This window comes from Artemia sp. Qi Xiang Cuo, chromosome 9 (assembly GCF_049724085.1).
Source record: "Artemia sp. Qi Xiang Cuo chromosome 9, ASM4972408v1, whole genome shotgun sequence".
NCBI lineage: Eukaryota > Metazoa > Arthropoda > Branchiopoda > Anostraca > Artemiidae > Artemia > Artemia sp. Qi Xiang Cuo.
This window is the reverse complement of record NC_142802.1, coordinates 19,221,281-19,249,165: the sequence shown is the minus strand read 5'-3', so window position 1 is coordinate 19,249,165 and position 27,885 is coordinate 19,221,281. Positions and strand designations below refer to the sequence as shown.

Sequence of the window (27,885 nt, the reverse complement as noted above, 5' to 3'; positions counted from 1 at the left end):
GGCATTTCATTCAAGAAATAAAAAAAAATTGTAAGTAAGTAACAAACTCTTTATTGATTTCACCTCTTGGATACAAAATACAGATATTTCAGTCAAGACATTATGAAACAATCGCAAGTAATTAACAAACTCTTTATTGTTTTCACCTCTTGGATACATAATAGGGAAATTTCATTCAAGAAATTATGATAAATTGCAAGTAAGTAACAAATTCTTTCTTGAATTCGCCTCCTGGATACACAATACAGACATTTCATTCAAGAAATTATGACAAAATTCTAAGTAAGTAACAAACTCTTTCTTGAATTCGCCGTTTGAATGCACAATTCAGAAATTTAATTCAGGAAATTATATAAAAAAAATTGTAAACCAGTTCTTTCTTGAATTTACCTCTTGGATACACAATATGGAAATTTCATTCAAGAAATTATGAGAAAATTGTAAGTAAGTAACAAACTCTTTCTTGAATTCGCCGTTTGAATGCACAATACAGAAATTTAATTAAGGAAATTATGAAAAAAAATTGTAAACAAGCTCTTTCTTGAATTCACCTCTTGGATGCACAACATGGAAATTCCAATCAAGAACTTATGAAAAAAGTTGTAAGTAAGTAACAAACTCTTTTTTGAATCCTCCTCCAGGATACACAATACAGACGTTTCATTCAAGAAATTATAAAAACAAATTGTAAGTAAGTAAAAAATTCTTTATTGTTTCACCTCTTGGATGAATAACGAAGGTGTTTCATTCAAGAAACTATAAACAAACTGAAGTAAGTAATAATACTACTTTTTGTGACACCTTTTGGATGCAAATTACGAAAATTTTATTCAAAAAATTATGAAAAATTAGGAGTAAGTAAGAATATCGCTCTTGAACTCATCTTTTTGACATACAATAGAGAAATTCCATTCAAGAAAACATGAAAAATTGTGAGTAAGTAACGAACTCCTTCTTGAATTTGCCTCCTGGATACACAATACAGACATTTCATTCAAGAAATAATGACAAAATTCTAAGTAACAAACTCTTTCCTAAATTCACCGTTTGAATGCACAATACAGAAATTTAATTCAGGAAATAATAAAAAAATTGTAAACAAAGTCTTTCTTGAACTCGTTTCCTGGACATACAATACGGTAATTTCATTCAAGAAACTATGAAAAAAATTGCAAACAAAATTTTTCTTGATTTCTCCTCAAGGATACACAATACGGTAATTTGATTCAAGAAATTATGAAAAAAATTGTAAACAAACCTTTTCTTGATTTCTACTCAAGGCTACACAATAGGGAAATTTCATTCAAGAAATTATGAAAAAATTGTAAGTAAGTAACAAACTCTTTCTTGAATTCGTCTCATGGCTAACAGTACAGAAATTCCATTAAGTAAATTAGGAAAACATTGTAAATAAGTAACAAACTCTTTCTTTAACTTGCCTTTTGGATAAACAATAAAGAAACTTCACTCAAGAAATTATTAGAATATTGTAAGTAAATAACAAACTCCTTCTTGAATTCACATTTTTGATACACATTACAGACACATCATTCAAGAAATTATAAAAAAAATTTAAGTAAGTAACAAACTCTTTCTTGAATTCACCTCGTGGATACATGCAAAGAGAGATATGCAAAAAGTAGGGTTAATTTAGGTTCAATTAGAGTGAACCTAATTCAAGAAAGAGTTTGTTACTTACTTACAATTTTTTCATAACCTCTTGAATGAAATTTCCGTTTTGTGTATCCTTGAGGAGAAATCAAGAAAAAGTTTGTCTACAATTTTTTTATTAATTTCTTGAATGAAATTACCGTATTGTATGTCCAGGAAACGAATTCAAGAAAGAGTTTGTTTACAATTTTTTCATTATTTTCTGAATTAAATTTCTGTATTGTGCATTCAAACGGCAAATTTAGGAAAGAGTCTGTTACTTACTTAGAGTTTTGCCATTATTTCTTGAATGATATGTCTGTATTGTGTATCCAGCAGGCTATTTGTTACTTACTTACAATTTGTTCATAATTTCTTGAATGAAATTTCTGCATTGTGTATCCAAGAGGTGAGTTCAAGAAAGAGTTTGTTACTTACTTACAATTTCTCATAATTTCTTGAATGAAATTTTCCTAATGTGTATCCAATAGGTGATAACAATAAAAAGTGTGTTACTTACTTGCAATTTTTTCGTAATTTCTTGAATGAAATATCTGTATTGTGTATCCAAGAGGTGAAATCAATAAAGAGTTTGTTACTTACTTACAATTTGTTTTTATAATTTCTTGAATGAAATGTCTGTATTGTGTATCCAGGAGGAGAATTCAAGGAAGAGTTTGTTACTTACTTACAATTTTTTTCATAAGTTCTTGAGTGACATTTCCATGTTGTGTATCCAAGAGGTGAATTCAAGAAATAGTTTGTTTACAATTTTTTCATAATTTCCTGAATTAAATTTCTGTATTGTGCATTCAAACAGCGAATTCAAGAAAGTTTGTTACTTACATAGAATTTTATCATAATTTCTTGAATGAAACTTCAATATTGTGTATCCAAGAGGTGGATTCGAAAAAGAGTTTGTTTACAATTTTTTTTTACAATTTTCTGAATTAAATGTCTGTACTGTACATTCAAACGGCGAATTCAAGAAAGAGTTTGTTACTTACTTACATTTTCTCATAATTTCTTGAATGAAATTTCCCTAATGTGTATCCAATAGGTGAAAACAATAAAGAGTTTGTTACTTAATTGCAGTTTTTTCATAATTTCTTGAATGAAATATCTGTATTGTATATCCAAGAGGTGAAATCAATAAATAGTTTGTTGCTTACTTACAATATTTTTTTATAATTTCTCGAATGAAATGTCTGTATTGTGTATCCAGGAGGAGAATTCAAGAACGAGTTTGTTACTTACTTGCAATTTTTTCATAAGTTCTTGAGTAACATTTCCATGTTGTGTATCCAAGAGGTGAATTCAGGAAAGAGTTTGCTTACAATTTTTTCATAATTTTCTTAATTAAGTTTCTTTATTGTGCATGCAAAAAGCGAATTCGAGAAAGAGTTTGTTATTTACTTAGAATTTTCTCATAATTTTTTGAATTAAATTTCCCCGTTGTGTATCCAAGATGTGAATTAATGAAAGAGTTTGTATACATTTTTTTTTACAATTTCCTGAATTAAATTTCTGTATTATGCATTCAAACGGCGAATGCAAGAAAGAGTTTGTTACTTACTTAGATTTTTGTCATAATTTCTTGAATGAAATTTCTGCATTGTGTATCCAAGATGTGACTTCAAGAAAGAATTTGTTACTTACTTACAATTTTTTCATAATTTATTGCATGAAATTTCTGCATTGTGTATCCAAGAGGTGACTTCAAGAAAGAGTTTGTTACTTACTTGCAATTTCTCATAATTTATTGAATGAAATTTCCCTATTGTGTATGCAAGAGGTGAAAACAATAAAGAATTTGTTATTTACTTACGATTTTTTCATAATGTCTAGAATGAAATATCTGTGTTGTGTATCCAAGAGGTGAAATCAATAAAAAGTTTGTTACTTACTTACAATATTTTTTTATAATTTCTCGAATGAAAAGTCTGTATTGTGTATCCAGGAGGAGAATTCAAGAAAGAGTTTGTTACTTACTTACAATTTTTTTTCATAATTTCTTGAGGGAAATTTCCATATTGTGTATCCAAGAGGTAAATTCAGGAAGAGTTTGTTTACAATATTTTTCATAATTTCCTGAATTAAATTGCTGTATTGTGCATTCAAACGGCTAATTTAAGAAAGAGTTTGTTACGTACTTAGAATTTTGTCATAATTTCTTGAATAAAATGTCTGTATTGTATATCCAGGAGGCGAATTTAAGAAAGAATGTTACTTACTTACAATTTTTTCATAATTTCTTGAATGAAATTTCTGCATTGTGTATCCAAGAGGTGACTTCAAGAAAAAGTTTGTTACTTACTTACAATTTTTCATAATTTCTTGATGAAATTTCCGTATTGTGCATCCAATAGGTGAAGACAATAAAGAGTTTGTTACTTACTTAAGATTTTTTCCTAATTTGTTGCATGAAATATAGGTATTGTATCCATGAAGCGAATTCAAGAAAGAGTTTGTTTACTTGCGATTTTTTCATAATTTCTTGAATGAAATATATGCTTTGCGTCCAGGAAGCGAATTCAAGAAAGTTTTTTTGCAATTATTTTATTTTATTTCTTGAATGAAATGTCGGAATTTTGTATCCAAACGGCAAATTGAAGAGAGTTTGTTGCTTACTTACAATTTTTTTATAGTTTCTTGAATGAAATTTCCGTATTGTGTATCCAAGAGGTGAAAACTATAAAGAGTTTGTTAGTTACTTATAATTTTTTTCTAACTTTATGAACGAAATTTCCGTGTTTTGTTACCAAAAAGTGAGTTCAAGGAAGACATTGTTACTTACTTACAATTTATTCATAATTTAATGAATGAATAGAGTTACTCTAAAGATTAATGAAATGTTAAGCGTAAAGATATTTATTGTTTAAACATATTAATAGATATTTTTGAGAAAAAACACTTATTTTTATAAAAATAGTACTTAAAGTTCATCCTTAAACAACGAGAAAAAACATTTACACGACATAGAGTAGTTTTTACCGTAGCCAAGGCATTTTACGCGTTCAGGTATGTCCTCTCGTGTCCATTGCCCAAAGATACAGGCCTCTTATTCAAGACTGTGAACAGTCCCTTCAAATTTAGGACACTTAAACTCTTCTAGATTGAAAAGTGGAATCCTAGGGTCAGACTTTTGAATTAAAACTTTATCTGTAGGTACATTACCCTTTAGGTAGAGTGCTTCAACCTCGAAAAAGCTGCAAATTTTACTGACTTCCTCCTGAACATTTCTCAGTTCCTGACCACTATTATTAAGAGGGGTAATCACTCTATCGTAGAATCCCAGTCTGTTTATACGACGTAATGTAGTACTCCACAAGCTTTTGTCACACTCAAACATATTATAGTTCACTATCCAATGATAACAGTCAATTTCTTCGTGTTCCATAGACAATAACAAAAATTCACATTCAAATATAATACCACAAGATGATTTTGTTAAACAAATATACTCTTTATCATGTAGTCCTATCATATTGGAAGCTATTAATGTAGTTGTTAAATAGAGAAGTACTTCATCAAACTTTTATACCTTCGCTCAAGGTTGAATAGAGTTATGACTAGGGGGATGAGTCGTAAAACCATCTGAATTCATTGTGGGGAGGAGTCATAAAACCCATAGAATTCATTGCAGGGAGGAGTTATAGAACTCTCGGTATCTATTGCATGCAAATGAAGTCTGGAAATCAAATTTGTTTCATAATTTCTGTATTGTGTATCCAAGAGGTGAATTTGAGAAAGAGTTTGTTACTTACTTACTTATAATTTTTTCATAATGACAAATCCGACAACGGATGATGATAAAGAATTTATTCATTCTAATAGATAGATTTTGTGAATGTTATCCGACGTATCCGACAAATGATATCGATAAAGACTGTTAATAAAGAATTTGTTCAGTTTATACATAAAGTATGTCAGTGTAATCAAACGTATCAGTCAAAAGACATTGATAATGAGTTTGTACTCAGTGATACTTAGATTTACTCAATACTATCCTAAGTAACTGTCAATAGATGTTGGTAGAAAATTTACTCTTTCTTATACTCATATTTTCTCCGTGTTAATTTTTTTTTCCAGCTTGTGATGAAGACAAATTCTTTTTCTTACATTTCCGATGTTTTAATAGACATTCTAAACGTTTGATATGCTAGCTTATTCTAAAAATAATGAACATATAACAATGTAATGCATAATATATTTTTAATGAAATAATGTCATGTATAATATTAAAAAAACATATTATTATACTTTATTAATATCAATGAACAACTTTGGACATTTTGAATCTGGTCCATAAAATAGTTCACCATGTTCTCTCTTGATATTGTATGTTTTAATAGACATTCTAAACGTTTGATATGCTAGCTTATTCTAAAAATAATGAACACATAACAATGTAATGCATAATATTTTTTTAATGAAATACTGTCATATAGAATATTAACACAAAAAATATATTATTATACTTTATTAATATCAATGAACAACTTTGGACATTTTGAATCTGGTCCATAAAATATTTCACCATCTTCTCTCTTAATATTGTAGCTATTGTCTTCTCTTAGCTCGTAATCAGTAGATTAGTCATTATTCCATTCTGAGTCATACACAATTTTTACTGGTGTGTCACCGACAGGTTCAATATGCGTTTCGTCTTTGGTATTATTTGGTTCAGTGACTGTTTGATCAATGGTTGTAACGTTTGCTGGTACTTTGTTTTTTATCGATTTATCTTTATATTCCTTAGTGATATTTTCTACCAATGCCCTTTTTATTCTTCCCGGTGGTTTCACTGTCTATTACAACATTATTTTTACATAGGTAACAGTTTCGGGACGTAGACAAGATATTGTTTATGACATTAGTAGAAGAGTAGGCCTTTCTTTTCCTCTTTGCTTTCATTTGAATGCTAATACCCGAAAGCTAACGTTATGGTTTAACACTGGGTAACATATTACCACAAGCACTAGCAAGAAGATGCCCCTCTTCATCAACTATTATTTTTATGTTGGAATTCTCTTTGAGTGCAATCATCTCCGGGGATCTCAATCTTGCATATCCACCATCATAAGAGTTGAATTTTTTTTGGTACTCCAAGGAAATTTAATTCCTTACTGTCATGACAATGCACGCATACGTTTCCGATAGTGCTACCACTTGTACTTATTTCGAAGTTTAAATACTTCTCCTTGTCAGCATTCAATGCTACAATAACAATATCATGTGAACATACTTTCTTAAAATGCTTCATCTTCACTGTTTAGAGATATGAGTTGTGTTTATTGTTCCACTGTGTAAAAAATACTGATTTAATACATGCAATAAACTAGGTAATGTCGATACCCGGACATAGAGTACTAGTGGGAAAGCCGAATCGTGTCTCTGAGCAAGCATAGAGTACAATTTTTAGAGCCATAAGCATATTTCATGTCATTTTAAGATACGTAAAAAAAAAGTTGAATAATTTCGAAGTCACAAAAAAAATATAGCCCAATAAAAAAAGGTGCTATACAATCAATATTTTTCTAATAATCAAAGTCACGACTAACATTTCTATATCATTCTCATTTTGAATTTGGAAAATATTAGATGTGATTTTTTTATGTTTTAAGTATGTTACATGTCACTCTAAGAGATGTAGAAAAAAGTTGAAAAAATATATCATGTTAAAAAAAATAATAAAAAAAGTTAAAAAAACTTCAAAAAAAATGGGGGAGGGGGCCAAAAAGTTAGGGGGGACCCCCTTGGAGGTCCGAGATAAAGGACCATTGGAGGTTGAGGTCCCTGGTGGTTAGGGTCATTGGTGCTTATGATCCTTGACGTTTCATACTCACATACACCTCACTACTTGATTTGCAGGGATTTCCAAGTGTTGTTCTGAATTTCATTATTGAAATTCTGTTCTTGACATCTACATTTCTATTAGTATCAACTTTTTAGCATAATATAACGTTAGACCATATTTTATATTGACAACACTGTTCAAACGGTACTTGTGTATTATACAGAACACATCAGTGAAGTAAAGCTAGGTCAACTCACAGGGCCATTTTATCATCGTTAACCATTCCCATAGATTGATGCTATTCCCAATTTATAATAAATGAGCAACGACTTAACAACCTTTCGGGTTTACCTTAACTGCTAATCAGTTTAACCCTTTTTTACCACCTTCATATGATCCGATCACTAATTAGGATCATTCACAACCCTATTATTCAATAAACAATTAATATCGTCCATACAGTCCAATTCGCAAATGCTATACCCTTTTTCGCAAATAGAGTTTTTTTTAGGTAAATGATTTGACACCATATGCCATCAATTCAATACAAGATGCAAGGTACCTTCAGCCTAGAGGTTATTAGTGTTTGACAATTTTTGAGTCAGAAATTTGCGTGGCTTGGATGTATTTTTACTAAAAAAAATAATTTATACGAAAAAAATGATTTTCTTACCCTATGACTGAAACCAGTACTTTTTACAGAAGGCTCCCTAAACCTTTTGAATACGTGACTTAAAATACTTGACGATAAAAAGTTTTGGCACTGAAAGGTTTTGGCTCAGAAACCCGTCTGGTAACCCAATATATATATATATATATATATATATATATAGTTTATTCAATTTGATACCCTTCAATGGTTCCTATATGTCTAAGCAAAGTATTTCCTATATGTCCAATATGTCTAAGCAAAGTATTTCCTATATGTGTAAGCAAAGTATTTCCTATATGTGTAAGCAAAGTATTTCCTATATGTCTAAGCAAAGTATTTCCTATATGTCTAAGCAAAGTATTTCCTATATGTCTAAGCAAAATAGAACCTAGGACTCTACTCGCCACTATGTACAAGGACTTTCATGTCCTTCAATCTATCTCTTCTCCCTCTCCCAAGTAAAAATTTGAGGTCTATTTAGCTCACCCCTCTCAAGGCACCCTGTAAGTTTTAATTTAATCAACCAAGCCATTCCCAAGCTATTACAGATAAAATACACTCTAAACTTGATTGCATAAAGCATCCTTTCATTTACTCAGTCGCGTATGTCGTTTCAAGAGCATACCGAAGGGGAATTATGGCTTATCAGACAATCCCTAGAAGTCCCAATCTGATTCAACAACCAAGACCAAACATACTACCTTTTCTACTAAAATCTATGAACAATGGATAATCTACACAATTTAGGGCCATTGTCTCTGGTGCTTCTGAGGTCTCGACCCTTGTGGCATGCATATTGGCAAAATACACATTCTGGCTATTTTGAACAAGATGATTATCCAAAAATTTTGATCTGATACCACGAGGCATTTACAGGAATGCTTTCGGGCAAAAAATAACAGGGGACAGGGGTTGGCTGCCTTCCAATTACTTCCTGCTTTTAAACAAATGCTAAAAGGCTAATTTCCGATTGAAAAAGCCACCGTCTAAATTTCTACAGCAGTCACAATAATTGTAAGACGTTGATATGATAGAAATCTCTATTGGCTAAGAATCAGCGTAATTGCACTGGCACCAGTAGCCTACTATAAGTTGGAATTAAAGTCAGAACATTTCCCACCGTCCCATCACAAATTTTATCAGTGTAATCTTCCAGTCGGAGAAATATAGATTTTCAAATCTCATTCGAAACCGGGTCAAACCAAACAATCGCGAACATGAAGACATTTTTTCAATTTGGGACGTACAAGCCTGCAACCATAGAACAATTTGACTTGTATCAGAACCTAACTTGTCAATTAAAAAAGATAAGGTTACTTTACCTTCTTAGTTGAGGTAGATGGAGGCACAGAGTAAGAGCTGCTAGATTCGACAAAGAACCTAGTTTTTGGAATGCTTGATGCACAAAGCCTATGCTGCAACCAAGGCTAACGCTGTAAGCAGTTTTTACTCCAGGATCGCCCCTAAAATAAAATTGTCATTACTATAAAAACAAAATACTTGAACATAAACCTGAAAATGAAGATAAACGCAACAAATTGATAATAGGGAGTTTTTGAACTCCAATGTTAGTGCTAGCAGCAAGTTAGTAGGGCGCAAAAGCGGCTAGAAATTACCAAAACGCCCATTGCTTCTCCCACTAAAATTAATGAAATTCTTAAAGGTGGTAAGTACGTGATTAAAGATCTTTTTATCAAGTTTATTGGGACTCTGAACTTAGTTATTAGTTGTTTATTCATTACTGATGCTTATATATTTATTTAAGATGTCCTAAAAGTCATCCCGAATAGGATAGTATCAGTAAGTTTTAGGAGGTGTTGCCACTTGGTCATTATTCTTGTACATAGTATATATATTTTTTAACTTGCAACTTCATTTTCAAATAGTCCAGATTAAAAAAAAGTCAGGTTTTAAGAATAGTCTAGGGAATTATTTGTGGCAACCATAACAATATCTAATTTAATATCACTATAGTACTATGTTAGTACTATTTTCTGGCTCTCCTTTGAGTCAACACAGAGGAAGAATTTCAGGAACGTAAGTTAAAAATCATTTGAGAAATTTTTTTTTGGCATATGTCGAATATTTGATTATTCTTCTTTTTTTATATTTTAGTGAGTATGGAGTAAAAACCTGTTTCGATCATATAAGTTGTAAGCTATTTGATAAACCTTTTGTATTTTAGAGTAAAACTAATTTCCTGTGTATATCTGTTTTCAATTTCTTGGATGGGTCAACATTTAGGAAGAAACTTTCGTTTCAAGTAAGGGCAAGAGATAGCAGCTATTATGAGTCCTGTTTTACGTATGATGCGTTCGAAAAATTGGATGACGTAATTTTCAAAGAAAAATATCGCGATGATGGAGTCATAAGGTAGGATGACGTCATACTAAAATGAAAGGCTATATGCGGCAGTAATATGCGTGTCACTTTAGTTTTTTGCTGTTCATGAAGATAAAGGTACTAGTCAGATACAAGTGCGACAACATACAAAACACTTGCTAAAGGATTGAATATTCAAAGGTTTAACACTAAATTGAAAAAATTAATGCTTCGAACAAGAGAAGTAGTTTCAGTTAATTACTCACCAGGTATTGACTAATTTTGCCTAGAGTCGGACTACAACCTGGAATTATTTGATTAATACTAAACACATTGCTTTTAAAGGTCTATTTTTAATACGGAAAATATAAAACGTAAGGAAAAAGTACAGTTTCCAGTGAGTAACTTATGAATAACTTTAAAAGTTTCTTTTTTCGAATACGACTAATTTTTTATATTTCCCATTTTTAGAAACAATTTTGAGTTGACAAGGTGAAAGAAATTTCAGTTTTAAATCAGTAAATTTTAAATTATTTGAAAAAGAACCGTTGTGCTTAAGCGTATGACTAATATTTTTCAAGTAAGTTATGAACAATTTAAAAAAAACTGTTCTTAAGCATTTGACTAATGTTTGAAATTTATCTTTTTCAGGTTCCCTTTTGAGTCACCATGGAAGAAAAAGCTTAAGTTTCGCGTAAATAAGTTATGAATTATTCGAAAAAAATAGATTTTAAGCATATGGCTAATATTTGATATTTGATCTTTTTCAGCTATCCCTTAGAGTCAACATGGAAGAAAACTAGCTTCAGTTTCACGTAAGTAAGTTAAAAATGATTCGCAAAAAAAATTGTTTTTAAGCATATGACTAATATTTGATGTTTTTCTTTTTCCTATTCCCTTTTGAGTCAACTTAGTAGAAAAAATTTCAGTTTTACGTAAGTAAGTTATGAATTATTTGAAAAAAAGTTCTTAAGCATATGACTAATAATTGGTATTTATCTTTTTCGGGTTTCCTTTTGAGTCAACGAGGAAGATAAAAACTTACGTTTCACATAAGTAAATTGTAATTTATTTGAAAAAATGCTCTTAAGCATAAGACTAATATCTGATATTTCTCTTTTTAAGGTTTTCTTTTCAGTTAAAAGCGAAGAAAAAAACTTCAGTGTCACGAAAGTAAATTATAAATTATTAGAAAAAAATTCATAAGCTTATGAATGATATTTGATATTTATTTTTCCAGATTTCATTTTGAGGCAAATACGGAAGAAAAAACTTCAGTTTCACGTAAGTGAATTAGAATTTATCTGAAAAAAATTGTTCTTAAGCATCTAATATTTGACATTTTTCTTTTTCAGGTTCCCTTTTGAGTAAACAAGGAAAAAAAAGAACTTCAGTTTCACATAAGTAAGTTATGAATTATTTGAAAAAAAAACTGTTCTTAAGCATATGGCTAATATTAGATATTTGTCTGTTTCAGGTTCCATTTTGAGTCACCATGGAAGAAAAAAACTTCAGTTTCCTGTCAGTTGTAAATTATTTGAAAAAAAACTTAGGCATATGACTAATATTTGCTATTTTTTTATTTTTCGGGTTTCCTTTTGAGTCAACATGGAAGAAAAAAAAATTTCGGTTTCCCAGAAGTAAGTTATAAATTATTTGAAAAAAAATTGTTCCTAAGCCGAATTCTTAACGTGAGTACATTATGAATTATTCGAAAAAAAGTGTTCTTAAGCATATGACTAACATTGGATATTTATCCTTTTCAGGTTTGCTTTTAAGTCAACATGGAAGAAAAACAAACTTCAGTTTCACGTAAGTAAGTTATGCATTATTTGAAAATTAGTTCTTAAGCAGATAACTATTATTGTATATTCATAATTTTCAGGTTTGCTTTTAAGTCAACATGGAAGAAAAAAACTTCAATTTCACGTTAGTCTTAACGTGAATACATTATGAAGTATTTGAAAAAATTGTTCTTAAGAAGATAACTATTATTGGATATTTATCCTTTTCAGGTTTGCTTTTAAGTCAACATGGAAGAAAAAAACTTCAATTTCACGTTAGTCTTAACGTGAATACATTATGAAGTATTTGAAAAAAAGTTCTTAAGCAGATAACTATTATTGGATATTTATCCTTTTCAGGTTTGCTTTTAAGTCAAAAGGGAAGAAAAACATCAGTTTCATGTAAGTAAGTTAGAAACTATTTGCAAAATAAATTGTTTTGACGTGTATGACTAACATTCGATATTTGTCTTTTTCAGGTTCTTTTTTGAGTCAACATGGAAGAAAAAGACCTCAGTTTCACTTTGAGTAAGTTATGAATTATTTGAAAAAAAAACATCTTCTTAAGCATACGACTAATATTTGATGTTTTTCTTTTTCACGTTCCCTTTTGAGTCAATATGAAAGAAAAGAAACTTCATATTCACGTAAGTAGGTTATAAATTATTTGAAAGAAATGTTCTTAAGCATTTGACTAATATTTTATATTTTTCGTTTTTAGGTTCCCTTTTGAGTCAACAAGGAGGAAAAAAATTTAGTTTCACGTAAGTAAGTTAAAAAGTATTTGTAAGAAAAAAAATTGTTCTCAAGTATCTGACTAATATCTGAAATTTCTCTTTTTCATGTTCCCTTTTGAGTTTAACATGGAAGAAAAAAAATTCAGTTTCGCATAAGTCAGTTATAAGCTATTTGAGAAAAAAAATGTCTTAAACATATGACTAATAATTAAGAAAATTTCTTTATTAATTTCTTAAACATATTTATTTTTCTTTTTCAGGTTTCCTTTTGAGTCAACGCAGAAGGAAAAAAAAGTTGTTCTTAAACTTATAACTAATATTTGATATTTTTCTTTCTCTGGTTTCGTTTTGGGTCAACATGGAGGGAAAAAAACTTCAGTTTCCCGTAAGCAAGTTATAAACTATTAAAAAAAATTGTTAGACGTAAATAGCGACAAAAACCACACTGCCTTTCCACCATAAGCAATAAGTAGAAACAACGGGGAAATTTTTTATACAAGACAGTGGAACGCAACTTTTAAATGAATATTTCGACCCTATATCCAAGGGCCGTCCTCAGTAAAAGAAACTAAGAGAGAAAAAAACAATATAAAAGAAACTTACATTAAAATTCGATCATTATTACTGAAAAAAGTTTTTTTTTTAATTTTTAAAACAGCCCTAATATCATTACTTCAAGGAAGTTCAACCAGGACTGGTACACCAAGCGAAATGGAAAAAGAACAATTCATTCAAATGGAATGAAAATACTTACAGACAAGCTTTTAAAGCTAATCTCACCATCTTGGCAGCCAGCCTAGATGGTCTATTCGTAAGAGGTTGAGTGGAATTATTTACTGGTATTTTAATTTAATTAATTAAACCATTTTTAATTAAATTTGTGTATAGGGCATTAAGCAAATATTCCCCGGAATCTCTATTTAAAGAAATATTACTGTTTATTTTGATCTTAATTACAATTGCCTCTCGAACAACCTGTTTTATGCCTAAATCATTGCTAATAAGGCAAGTTTCTTCAAAAAGCATTTTATGGCTAGGGTTATCATAGATGTGACTGCTTAAAGCACAATCAAAAGAATTATTTGTACTATTAGAATTAAAATCTTTAGTTATGTCTTATTGGTGTTGTTGTAGGCGCTTTTCTAAATTTTGATGGGTTCTACCAACATAAAAATGGCCACGGTCACATAGTATTTGATAAATCCCTCTTTGGCAAGTAACTGGGGTTATATATTTACCAGAGCTAAGGAAATTCATGATTTTAAAATTATTTGTAAATACGACATAAAATTTATTTTGTGTGCAAACTTTTTTTAAACTTGTAGTGACTTTTGGAATATATGGAAGGTAAATTATATTTGTAGGTTTGGCAGGATTTTCATATGTTAAAAGGCTCTTGATTTTACGGAAGTGTCTTGCCAATCTTCAGCTAATCATATTGTTAATAAAGACAATAGGATAACCTTTTCCAAAAAGTATTTCGCTAATGAAGCTTAGTTCATCTGTGATATGAGAATCAGAGTAAATGTTTAGGGACGATCGACAAGAGATGTAACAACACCTCTTTTAACTTGTGGGGGGGGGGGTGATTGGATTTAAAATGTAGACATCTGTCATTTTGTGTGGATTTTCTGTAAATTGTAAAATCTATTTTATCAATGCTACGAATAATTAATACATCCAGAAACGGTAATTTATTTGCATTTTCAATTTCTAAGGTAAATTGTAAATTTTGGTCATATGTATTAAGGTGATCTAGAAAGCCCCTAAGTTCATTTTCCCCATAATTCCAGAGCAATATTACATCATCCATATAACGCCCCCGATAGACATGTTCTAAAAAATATGAATTTAAGGCCTAATTTTCAAGGTGTTCTACATAAATGTTCGCTAATAATCGGGATAGCGGTGCTCTCATAGGAAGACAATTTTTTGGTGGATAAAAAGAATTCCGGAACTGAAAATACATTGCATACTTATTACAAATTTTGACTAGGGACATTAAAACCTCGCAATCTATTCTTGTTGTTGAAAGCTTGTCTGTAAGTACTTTTATTCCATTTGAATGAATTGTTCTTTCTCCACTTCGCTTGGTGTACCAGTCCTGGTTGAACTTCCTTGAAGTAATGATATTAGCGCTGTTTTAAAAGATAAAAAAAAACTTTTTTTCAGTTTTAATGATCGAATTTTAATGTAAGTTTCTTTTATATTTTTTTTTCTGTTCGTTTCTTTTGCTGACGAAGGCCCTTGGATATAGTGTCGAAATATTCATTTAAAAGTTGCGTTCTACTGTCTTGTATAAAAAATTTCCCCGTTGTTTCTACTTACTGTTTAAAAAAATTGTTCTTAAGCATATGACTAATATTTGATATTTGCCTTTTTCATGTTCCCTTTTGATTTAATATGAAGAGAAAAACTTCAGTTTCATGTAAGTGGGTTATACATTACTTGAAAAAAATATTCTTAAGCATATGCTTAAGAAATTGTTTTATGCTTAAGAGAAATTGTTCGTAAGCATTATTTATATTTTATTTATAAATTTATGGACTAGTAATAATGTGATAATTAATGATATAAAATGGTTTGAAAAATTTAGAAATAAAGTCAAGGAAAAAATGTATCCTATTAATGAGTTCTAAGCTATTATTCGTCATTTTTTTTTCTTCTTTTCTTTTGTTGTTTGAGGTATGTGAAGGAGTATAGTGGATTATTTGGATAGTGTTTTTATTTTTATATTGTTCTTTCTTGTAAGACAAAGTATATTGTTCTTAAGTATCTGACATTTCTCTGATATCTAATATTTCACTTTTTCAGGTTCCCCTTTGAGTCAATATGGAAGACAAAACTTTAGTTTCAAGTAAATAAGTTATAAATAATTTGAAAAAAAGAATTTTCTCAAGCATATGACTAATATTTAATATTGGTCTTTTTCAGGTTTCATTTTTAGCCAACATGAAAGTAAAAAACCTTAGTATCACGTAAGTAAGTTATAAATCATTTGCAAGAACAATTGTTCTTAAGCATATGACTAATAACTGATATTTGTCATTTTAAGGTTCCCTTTTGAGTCAACACAGAAGAAAAAACTTCAGTTTGACGAAAGTAAGTTGTGAATTATTTCAAAAAAATTGTTCTTAAGATTGTGACTAATATTTGATATTTGTCCTTCTCAGGTTTACTTTTGAGTCAGCAAGAAAGAAAAAAACTTCAGTTTCAGCTAAGTAAGTTACAAATGATTTGAAAAAAAATTGTTCTTAAACTTATGACTAATATTTTATATTTATCTTTTTCAGGTTTCCCTTTGAGTCAAAATGGAGGGAAATAACTTGAGTTTCACGTAACTAAGTCATAAATTAAATAAAAAAAATGGTTCTTAAACATATGACTAATATTAAATATTTGTCTTTTCAATGTTCCCTTTTGAGTTAATATGGAAGACAAAAACGTCAGTTTCACGTAAGTAAGTTATAATTACTTTTAAGCTTCACGTAATAAAGTTATAGATTATTTAAAAAAAATAGTATTAAGCATATGACTAATATATGATATTTTCTTTTTCAAGTTCCCTTTCGAGAGAACTTGAAAGAAAAAAACTTCACTTTGACTTGAGTAAGTTATAAATTAGTTGAAAAAAAAATTTATCTTAAGCAAGTGACTAATATTTGATGTCTGACTTTTTCAGGTTCCCTTTTGAGTCAACATGGAAGAAAAAAAAACTTCATTTACTCTTAAGTCAGTTATTTGATCGTCTAAATTGTTCTTTCGTGTAAGTCAGTCATCTAAATTGTTCTTAAGTATCTGACTAATATCTGATATTTCTCTTTTTCAGGTTCCCTTTTGAGTCAACATGGAAGAAAATAACTTTAGTTTATGTAAGTAAGTTATGAATTATTTGAAAAATTGTTCTTAAGCATATGACTAATAATGATTTTTGTATTTTCAGGTCTTTTTTGAGTCAACTTAAAAAAACTTCAGTTTCACGTAAGTAAGTTATGAATTATTTGAAAAAAAAGTTCTTAAGTATATGAATAATAATTGATATCCATTTTTTTTTCAGGTTTCCTTTGAGTCAACGAGGAAGAAAAAAAGCTCAGTTTCAGATAAGTAAGCCATGAATTATTGAAAAAAGTGTTCTTAAGAATATGACCAATATTAAACATTTGTCTTATTCAGGTTCCCTTTTGAGTCAACATGGAAGAAAAAAAAATTCAATTTCATGTAAATAAGTTATAAATTATTAAAAAAAAAAATTTCTTAAGAATTGGACTGATATTTGATATTTGTCTTTTTCAGATTCCCTCTTGAGTCAATATTGAAGAAAAAACTTCCGTTTCAAGTAAGTAAGTTATAAATAATTTGAAAAAAAAATTTCTCAAGCATATGACTAATATTTGATATTTGTTTTTTTCAGGTCCCCTTTTGAACCGACATGGAAGTAAAAAACAAAATTCAGTTTCACGTAAGAAAGTTATAAATCATTTGCAAAGAAAAATTGTTCTTTAGCATATGCCTAATATTTAATTTTTGTCTTTTTGATGTTCCTTTTGAATTAACTTAGAAGAAAAAAACTTCAATTTTACGTAAGTAAGCTATAAATTACTTGAAAAAGGAAATTTCTTAAGAAAATAAGACCAATATTTGACACTTGTCTTTTTCAGGTTCCCTTTAGATCCAACATGAAAAAAAAAACTTCAGCTTTACGTAAAGAAGCTATAAATCATTTACAAAGAAAAATTAGTTTCAAAACAAATTGTTCTTAAGCATATGGTTTTCAGGTTCTCTTTTGAGTCTACATGGGAGAAAAAACTTCAGCTACACCTAAGTAAGTTATAAATTATTTGAAAAAAAAACTTCTTAAGCATACGACTAGTTATAAATTATTTGCAAAACAAAATGTTCTTAAGCATATGGCTAACATTCGATATTTGTCTTTTTCAAGGGCCATTTTGAGTCAACAATTATTCTTAAGCATAATTCTCAACGTGAGTACATTATCAATTGTTTGAAAAAAAATGTTCTTAAGCATATGACTAATATTGGACATTTTTCCTTTTCCGGTTTTTAATAAAGGTCGGGGAATGAATATTTGATATTTATTTTTCAGGTTTCGTTTTGAGTCAACATGAAAGAAAAAACTTCAGTTTCACCTAATCAAGTTATAACCTATTTGAATAAAATTGATCTTAAGCATATTCCGAACATTTGATAATTATTTTTCAGGTTTCTTTTGGAGTCAACAAGAAAGATACAAATTTCAGTTTCACGTAAGTAAGGTATGAATTATTTGAAAAATAATGTTCTTAAGCATATGAATAAAATTTGATATTTGTTTTTCAGGTTTCCTTTTGAGTCAACAATAAAGAAAAAACATTGAGTTGCACGTAAGTAAGGTATGATTTATTTGAATAAAAAATGTTCTCTAGATTATGGATAATATTTGATATTTGTCTTGTTCAGGTTCCCTTTTGAGGCAACATGGAAGAAAAAAATACTTAAGTTTCACGTAAGTTATCAATTATTTGAAAACAAAATAGTTCTTAAGCATTAGACTAATATTTGATACTTGTTTTTCAGGTATCCTTTCGAGTCAACATGAAAGAAACAAATTTCAGTTCCACGTAAGTAAGGTATGACATATTTTTAAAATATGTTCTTAAGCAAATGACCAATATCTGATATTTGTCTTTTTTATGTTCCCTTTTGAGTCAACATGGAAGAAAAATAACTTCAGTCACGTAAGTAGGTTATAAATAATTTGAAAAAAATGTTCTTAAACGTAAAACTAATATTTGATATTTGTCTTTTTCAGGCTCCCTTTTGAGTCAACAAGAAAGAAAAAAAAATTCAGTTCCACGGAAGTAATGTATGAATTATTTTTAAAAAATGTTCTTGTGCAGATGATTAATATTCGATATTTGTCTTTTTCAGGCTCCTTTTTGAGTAAACATGGAAGAAAAATAACTTCAGTCACGTAGGTAAGTTATAAATAATTAAAAAAAAATGTTCTTAAGCATACAACTAATATTTGATATTGATCTTTTTCAGGTTCCCATTTGAGTCAACATGAAAGAAAAAAATTTCAGTTCCACGTATGTAAGGTACGAATTATTTAAAAAAAAATTTTTTAAGAAAATGACCAATATCTGATATTTGTCTTTTTCATGTTCCCTTTTGAGTCAACATGGAAGAAAAATAACTTCAGTCATGTAAGTAGGTTATAAATAATTTGAAAAAAAAAAAATGTTCTTAAACGTAAAACTAATATTTGATATTTGTCTTTTTCAGGCTCCCTTTTGAATTAACAAGAAAGAAAAAAAAATTCAGTTCCACGGAAGTAATGTATGAATTATTTTTGAAAAATGTTCTTATGCAGATGATTATTATTCGATATTCGTCTTTTTCAGGCTCCTTTTTGAGTAAACATGGAAGAAAAATAACTTCAGTCACGTAGGTAAGTTATAAATAATTAAAACAAAAATGTTCTTAAGCATACAACTAATATTTGATATTTGTCTTTTTCAGGTTCCCATTTGAGTCAACATGAAAGAAAAAATTTCAGTTCCACGTATGTAAGGTACGAATTATTTTAAAAAAATGTTTTTAAGCAGATGACTAATATTTGATATTTGTCTTTTTCAGGTTCCATTTTGAGTCAACATGAAAGAAAAAGATTTCACTTCCACGTAAGTAAGGTATGAATTATTTTAAAAAAAAGGTTCTTAAGCAGATGACTAATATTCGATATTTGTCTTTTTCAGGCTCCCTTTTGAGTCAACATGGAAGAAAAAACTTCAGCTACACGTAAGTTATAAATTTTTTTTCTTGGTGCTGCTCGCCGCAGCACCAAGAAGCCTGAGGCCAACACAGCTACGCACGCTTCTCCTCCATCCCAATCTATTCAAAGCTTCCCTTTTTACACCATCCCACGAAGTTCCCATTTCTTTTAAATCTTCATTTATGACGTCCTCCAACCCCAGACCAGGACGACCTGCTTTCCATTTAGCCCTAACGAAAAGAACAATCTTCGGCAATCTGTCATCCTTCGTCCGCACAACGTGCACTAGCCATCTCAACCTTTCTTTCATTATAGCCATAGAGAGCGGTATTATACCATTCGTACAGCCATATTTTCGTACAGCCTATTGTTTAAAATACGATAAGTCAGCCTGGTACCCAGAACAATCCTTAAGCAATTTCATAGGCAGCGCAATACCGCTGCCTAAGTAAAGAACGATGTTGCCACAATGAATTTATTTTTTTTTTTCTCCATACCCGGGCACTTCGTATCGAAGGAGTTGTCGTAGAAACTTCAAAAAGGGCTCATTCGATTGGAAATTGGAAAGGCTAGTGCCCTTTTTAATAGTCGAAAGTGATTGGAGGGCAACTAGCCCCCCCCCCCCACCACACCCATAATTCCCCCAAACACATCCAATCAAAGTTTTGAGATGACCATTTTGTTCAGCGTAGTTGATTTCCAGATAGAAAATATGTTTTTGAGGAGGACACTCCCCCACAACCTTCGGGGCAAGGTTTTTAAGTTATGCCCTGGGGGCATATAAGGTTTTTATAGAAGGCGTTTTCGTAAAGATTTCAAGAAAGGCTCATTCGATTGGAAATTCAAAGGGTTAGTGCCCTTTTTAATAGTCGAAAGTGTTTGGAGGGCAACTACCCCCCCCCCACGCCCATAATTCCCCCAAACACATCCAATCAAAATTTTGAGATAGCCATTTTGTTCAGCATAGTTGATTTCCAGATAGAAAATATGTTTTTGAGGAGGACACTCCCCCACAACCTTCGGGGCAAGTGTTTTAAGTTATGCCCTGTGAGCATATTAGAACGATGTTTGCACAATGTATCATTTATTATTCTTTCCTTTAGAGCAAGGCACTTCGTATCGAAGAAGTTGTCGTAGAAGCTTCGAAAAGGGCTCATTCAACTGGAAATTGGAGTAGCTTGTGCCCATTTTAATAGTCGAAAGTGATTGGAAGGCAACTAACACCCCTTCCACGCCTACCATTTCCCCAAACACATTCAATCAAAATTTTGAGATAGCCATTTTGTTCAGCGTAGTTTATTTTCATATAGAAAATATGTTTTTGAGGAGGACACTCCCCCTCAACCCTCAGTAAGTCCTTGGGCCAAGGAAAATCTATATAAAAAAAACAATTCAAAGGATGGGTCTCTTTGAAATCAGTCCCTTCTCTAACAAAGGGGGCTCAAAAAAGCGCCGAATCTTTCCAATTGGCCAGAAATCTATATGAAGTTTTGGGATAAGGAAATTCCAATATAGAGAGGAAAAAATTTATTGTTTCCCCTGAAAATGCAGCCCCAAAAAGAGCCAGTAGAATGCCAAAAACTTTTTTCCTACCCGCTTCAAATGGAGGGGGATATTATAGAAACTTGGGAGGTGGATCATTCTATTGCATATTGAAAGTTCTTGTGTTCTTTTTAAAGATCGAAAGCTACTGGAGAGCAATCTGCCTCCCTCTCGGTTCCTTTTCTGCTATCTGGCCCTCCTCTAACAACCCCTATGACAACGAATCAAATTTTGAGATATATGTTTTGTTCAAAGACTTTGAAATGTCAAATAAGTTTGTCTTCAGGGTTGATATCACCCCTACAGCCCCAATGTTATACTTTATCTTACCCTACTATGATGATTAAACTCCAAGAAATCCAAAAAAAGAATTAAAATAAAATAAAATATATAAATAAATACTATAAGACATTCTATACCAGATATTCTGCCTGTATTTTGGTATATTGGTATAATATCCAAATATTCCTTTTTTCTTCATTATTTTTATTTGACACACTTTCTCTGTGGTTGCTAGATTTTACATGTGAGTGGATTTCCCGGGGGGGGGGGGAATTATCCAGGGGGAAGGGGACTTTCCGGGGGGAATAAACCTAGCATCAATTTCAAGTAAACAATTTATGAACTATTTGAAGAAGAAAACACAGCTTTGCTTCAGTTAAGCCTAATATCTTTTTCAGGTTCTTTTCTAGGTCAATATAGAGAAAAAACTTCAATTTCAAGTAAGTAATTTGCATATTATTTGAAAAAAAAATTGTGCTTTTGGTATGAATACATTTGATGTTTCTCTTTTTCGTGTTCTCTTTTGAGTCGACACAGCGGAAGGAACATCAATTTCCAGTAAGTAACTTGAAATTATTTGAAAAAACTGAAGGTTTTAGCATTAGACTAGTATTTGATATTCTTCTTTTTCTTGCTCTCTTTTGAATCAACGTAGATGAAGAACCTTCAATTTCAAGAAAATAATAGATAAAAAGCATATTTCTCCGATATTTTTCTTTTTCATTTTCGCTGTCGAGTCAAAATGGAAGAAGCTTCACTTTCGAGCAAGTAATTTTTATAAACTATTTAAGAAAAAACAATTTTGCTACAGCTTAAGACTAATGTCCGATATTTCTCTATTTTCATATTCTCATTTTGTAAGTTTATAAATAGTCGTAAGTTTATAAATAAAAAAAAAAAAAAAAAAAAAAAAAAAAAACTATGGTTAACATCACGTTCAAAGAAAGGTGTCACAAACTAACTACAGAAATATCTTTGACATAAATAATTTTTTTTTTTTAAACGAAACTTTTCTGGTAAAAATAAACAGCAGAGTTGAAAATTAAAACAAACAAATATTACTGTTCCGCGGTTAATTTTCCTATATTTTTAGAATTCTAAAAAAAACAATCACTTAACTGAAAACACAAAACCAATGCAACAAAAAAGAAAAATAAACCCTTAAGTGGCCTTCAAAAACAAAAGAATAATTCATAAAGCTCTCTATATTCTTTTACCGGATATAAAGTCAATAACTTTTACGAAACGATTCTACTCTTTAAAAAAAAACAACTCAGTTTTCAGTAAAGAGCTAGTTATTTAGCTTTCAGTAAAGTTTCAGTAATTAAATTAGAGCTAGTTTCAGTAAAGCTAAAAACAAAACTACCGTTGCTTCAGTTTCCTTTTTGAGCATTTAAGAAATTGAAAGTGAATCGCGCAAAATGCTGTTTTTCTCCTTTGACAAAGATTTGCGAGGATATATAATCACTCAAAAATTCAAGCTATGTTCCTACAAATATTTTTTTTTCTTATTTACATTCTTTTAGTTGGCTCAATTTTTGTTCATAAATATAACATCTACAAGATTAGAAATACAGCTAATAAAATTATAACAATAGCCCATTCCATCCATTTCGAACTGTGTAGGAGCAGAAATAGACTCCTTCATATAAAACAAAAATGAAGAAACTATTTCGAAATCTAGTCTAAAAAAAAGGGAAAAAATCTTGCTAAAGAGGATTTTGTATATTTGAAACCAGTTCTATAAAGTGATTAACCTTATTAAGAGGAAACAATCCACTTAGTTTTCGAACTGTTTCACAGGAATATTCAATTCTGTGCAACAACTTTGATGTAGGGATGCCGTTACACAGAGGCGTAGCTAGGTTTTCAAACATTTGGGGGCAACGTCCGTTTATGCCCCCCCCTCTGCCCCCTCCCCACCCAACCACTACCACTGCCATTGGTGGCAAAAAAACTGTATTGACAAAAAAAAATCAGTTTGACGCCCTCTTAGAGGCTGCGCCCGGGGACACCTATTCCTCCTTCTCTCCCCCTAGCACGATCACTGCCAATTCATGAAAATTTAGGGAGGAGGGGAGGCAAGAATTTTTTCAATTTTAAAGAAAAAAAGTATTTTTCAAAATCTAAGAGGAGGGGAATTTTTTAAATAATATTACCAAAAATATATTTTTAGGGGGGGGGGGCAGATATGTTTTAGGGGGGGGGGCAAATCTAGGGGGGGGGGCAGTTTCCCCTTTCCCAATCCCTCCACTTCTATTGTTTTAAAACGGGTAAAATGAGGATTTTCTGAACAGACTATTTTTTAATTAAAAATAAAACTTACCTAATTGTATTATGCAGGCCATAAAATCGTGCCAACACTCTCGGATTTGAGATTTCAGCTAAAAGGTACACTTGCTCAAAAACTATTCTATTGTTAGAAATCACTTTTAAACGGTCATATAAACTAATTAGATGATTCAAAGTTGAGTTCAAATGATATCTGTTCATATATGAATCAAAATGTTCAAATTCAATTTGACTGAAATAGATGTCAGCACCAACATAGAAGACAACAGAGGCTTCAAGAATTTTTATCAGATTAATATCAGCAAGACCTTGAATAACTGCGTCTTTTCTAATAGCACGAAGGCGATCAAATATAAATTCGTAAATTAAAGGCCATCCGTAGTCACTCCTCTTTATAACTCTAGAAGAAAATGTCAATTATACCGCTGGCAGGGTTGGGGATGAAAAAAAAAAACAAGTCTAGGAAATAAATTTTAAGCCCTACTAAAAGTAGTTTTGCATTATCAGTTCTTTTGCCGACCTTAAGTGACAACGTTAATTAAAAATATTTGATTTGTTTTCAACATTTAAAGTTGTTATATATTACTTTTCATCTGTTGACTTATTAAACAAAAAAGTAATTCTAATGAAAAAAGACTGGTAAAGACTGGCCTATCCAGGTAAATCTCTTTCGCACGCGATCCAAGTCACAGAGAATTCTGCTTTTACTACTACAGATGATATTTTTTCATTACTGAAGAGCTTATCTCTTAACTAGTATGCAACATCTCATAAAAATATACAAGGTCATATTTATTAAACAGTGTATCATCTTGAGTCAAACTTGTCTCTTAAGCCAAGTATTACCAGTGGGTCTCTGTTTTATGCTGTATATTTCCCAGTTTTCAACATCAAATACATATGCATACCTACAAAAAGAAAGGGCCGGAGGGGGTGCGGCGTTGGCAATGATACCAAAGAACCGTTCGCTAGGCAATTTTTTGTCAGAAAATTAACGTTTATCTTACATTCGACCCCCTCCCTAATAAAAACTGCAAGTTTGCGTCAAAGGCTCAGACTAGGGTGCAAATATGCACCCTCTCTCAAGTCAAACTTTCTAAAGTGTACTTTTCGAGTATTTGACCACTTTACCTTAGAACAATGAGTATATTCCATCCTAGATTTGGACTTTTTTGAAACTAATTTTATATCTGATACTACACTCCAGGGTTTTGGCCCACTGAAAAATGGTCAGTTACCTGTCAAAATAGGTGACCATTATGGGTAGTTAATTTTTTAATAATATACAAAATGATGACAAAGTTTTTCTTGGACAGTGGCAGGATTTTCAAATAGGAACAATTTGAGATAATTAAATAACAAGAAGATAATTGCATCAAGATTTCAAATTATAATAACAAGAAAATAATTATCTTTTAAGTTGAATGAGAAATTCCATCAAATTAAAAGAGAGAACTATATGCATTTAAGAACAAGTACTTTTTTACAAGTGGTGCAAAGGCCACTCTTGCAATTTGGGGGGTTTGGTGGACAGAAATACTACCCTTACTTGTAGTATACATTTCGTTTTAAGTTTAGCTGTGGTTTTCGAATTAATTTCTATTCATTCTAAGTTAGAATACTTCATTCATAGTAATTCTAGTCGTTTCAGGTTTGACATTTAGAATACATTAAGCTATGTTTGTTTGAGTTTTAAAAGGGGTTAATCACTTGTCATTGAAAAATCTATTCAGTATATTTTTTTTTTCAATTTAGCAGTATTTTTTATTTATTAATAACAGAAATACTATTCTTTTCTCTTTTTCCTAAATCCTAATATATAGCGTTGTTTCTACTGCTACAAAGCATTGAATTGAGCAGTAAGTCAATTTCATGAATAACAGAAACACGGTAGTAGCAGTGTTTGAGCCGGACTGAGCCGGACTAATTTACTCATAAATTAATCAAATTAGCAGCAAAATAATAAGAAATTTTTGTATTATACGAATCTATTCATTTAAATAGCTACTGTAGCATTAAAAGAGAGCGCTAACTATGCTACTTCGATGTTGGTGGCCACCTTCCCGTGGTGACACTGAGGGTACCTTTGAGTAGATGCTGGGGGGAGGGCGTCATGGTCTGGAAATATACGTGGCCTAAGATAGGTGTCGAAGCCCAGGATTCTTTTGGGTTGAAATCTTAAAGCCCGGAGCCTGGGATAGCAGAGAGTGACGGAGACGATCCAAAGCCTGGAGCACAAAATGGTGGAGGGTAACGGAGAGAATCCTAAGTCTAGAGCCTAAAATGGTGGAAGGTGATATAGGGTCTCTGGAGGCGGAGGGCAGAGATATCAGCAATGCGGGTCTAATATGCGTTTAAGACGAAAGTCAGACGCTCCTTCCTGCATTTCTGCCACGTGTAGCCTATCTCTGGGCTGGCGTCATCCCCCCAAGATCAGTCCCACTCTTATGAGGGCCTGATACAGCCAAGTGAAGCCACCCCTAAACTCTGGGTGATTCTCGACCCTTTCTTGGCCATTGAGGAGGTGAATGAGGAACACAGCCGAGGAATAATAATAATAATAATAATAACTCTTTATTTCCATAATAGCTTATAGCTAGCAGCGGACGTCAAACAACAAGAAAATATAACACATGAGATCAGATAAATAAATATAAAAATAAATAAACTTTTTACAACTTTTTATAGATTTCCTTTTCAACTAGTTCCTCATTATAGTGGTTCACGATGTATGGAACAAACGATGATTGGTACCTTTTTGATGCCTTTCGGGGTGGGGGACAAAGGAGTTGGCATGATGAAGTGAGGGCTCCTCTGCGTGTTTTTGGCCGACTGATCTGTGATTCCTGGAAATCCGGTAATATTTTGCGATGGACATCAGAGCTTAGGCATTTTTTTCCGAAACGCATCGTGAGATCGTGGCGCCTTTCAGATAGTTTCTGAAGCCTCAGTTTCTGCAGGCTGTCCTCATAGGATGTATAATTTGCCCCAAGCATTATTTGGCACGCCCGCTTCTGAATATTTCCAAGCTTTTCGGTTTGGATAGCCGTTAGACCAGGGTGCCAAACGGGACAAGTATACTCGGTTTGCGATCGTACATGCATACAGTATAGACTGAGCATAATGGAAACTTAGATACTGAACCGTGTTAGGCAAGTACAGGATTTTAGACATAGGGAAGCTTTTTGGAGGATAGACTGTATACGTGAATCCCATTTCAGGTTGCTTTTGAAAATTACTACTAGGATTTTCATTTCATCTTTAGTTGTAAGTCTAGTGTCTTCTTGGGACGGAATTGCAGATTTTAAAAAGCTAACACGTAGAATATGGCTCTTGGTTTCACTAACTGTAAGCATTACATCTTCAAGATTATGCTTTAGCTGGGAAAATATTGATGATGTGGTGATTTCCTCTGCTAGGCTCGCTAGGGTGCGGAATTATATGCTTGACAGGTCGTCAGCAAACTTGTAGCGACTTTGTATATGTGCTAGGACAGGGTTAAAAACAATCAAAAAGATCAGTGGTCCTAATTTTGTCCCTTGGGGTGCTCCGCACCATATTTCTTGGAATTCGGATGCTTCATCCTGCGTGAGTGAAACACATTGGTTTCGATTGTGCAGGAAGCTTGCAACAATTCTCACAAGAAACTGTCGAGCACCCATTTCCTTAGCTCGGTTAATAGCTATCAGGTGTTGGATGCTGTCAAACGCCTTTACTATATCGCTGAGAAGGATTTCTGCGTATGACTCTTCTTTCTCGAGATGTTTCATCAGATCATCAAGAAGACATACAAGATAGTGGGTAGTATTATGTCCAGGCCTGAAACCAAATTGCCGAGGGCCTAAATTAGCTTCAATATCTCCATATAAATATTCACAGATAAAGCCTTCAAACACTTTGGAAAGGCACGGGATTTTTGAAATCTGGCGCAATTCGTTAGGTGAGAGGGTTCTTTTTATTTTAGTAATGGGAGTTATATAGGCTGTCTTGAAGCACTCCGGGAATGTACCATCTATTAGACATTGATTGAAACAGGCAGCCAAAATAGG

General features: G+C 31.5%; 2 protein-coding genes across 3 annotated transcripts in view; both read right to left on the bottom strand.

Moving 5' to 3' along the window:
* The window catches only part of LOC148948399 (pentatricopeptide repeat-containing protein 2, mitochondrial-like), a 447,312-nt gene that overhangs the window by 118,533 nt on the left and 300,894 nt on the right, over positions 1-27,885 (bottom strand). The gene's annotated exons all lie outside the window — the stretch shown is intronic.
* Positions 1-27,885, bottom strand: part of LOC148948403 (SAC3 domain-containing protein 1) — an 81,943-nt gene that overhangs the window by 25,877 nt on the left and 28,181 nt on the right. For both annotated transcript variants that reach the window (XM_089094331.1, XM_089094330.1), the window contains exons 3-4: positions 23,871-24,236; positions 9,425-9,565 (exon numbers count right to left, since the gene is read on the bottom strand). In XM_089094331.1, coding sequence (XP_088950457.1) covers positions 9,425-9,565; positions 23,871-24,236 — 507 coding nt within the window. The remainder of the gene's footprint in view (positions 1-9,424; positions 9,566-23,870; positions 24,237-27,885) is intronic.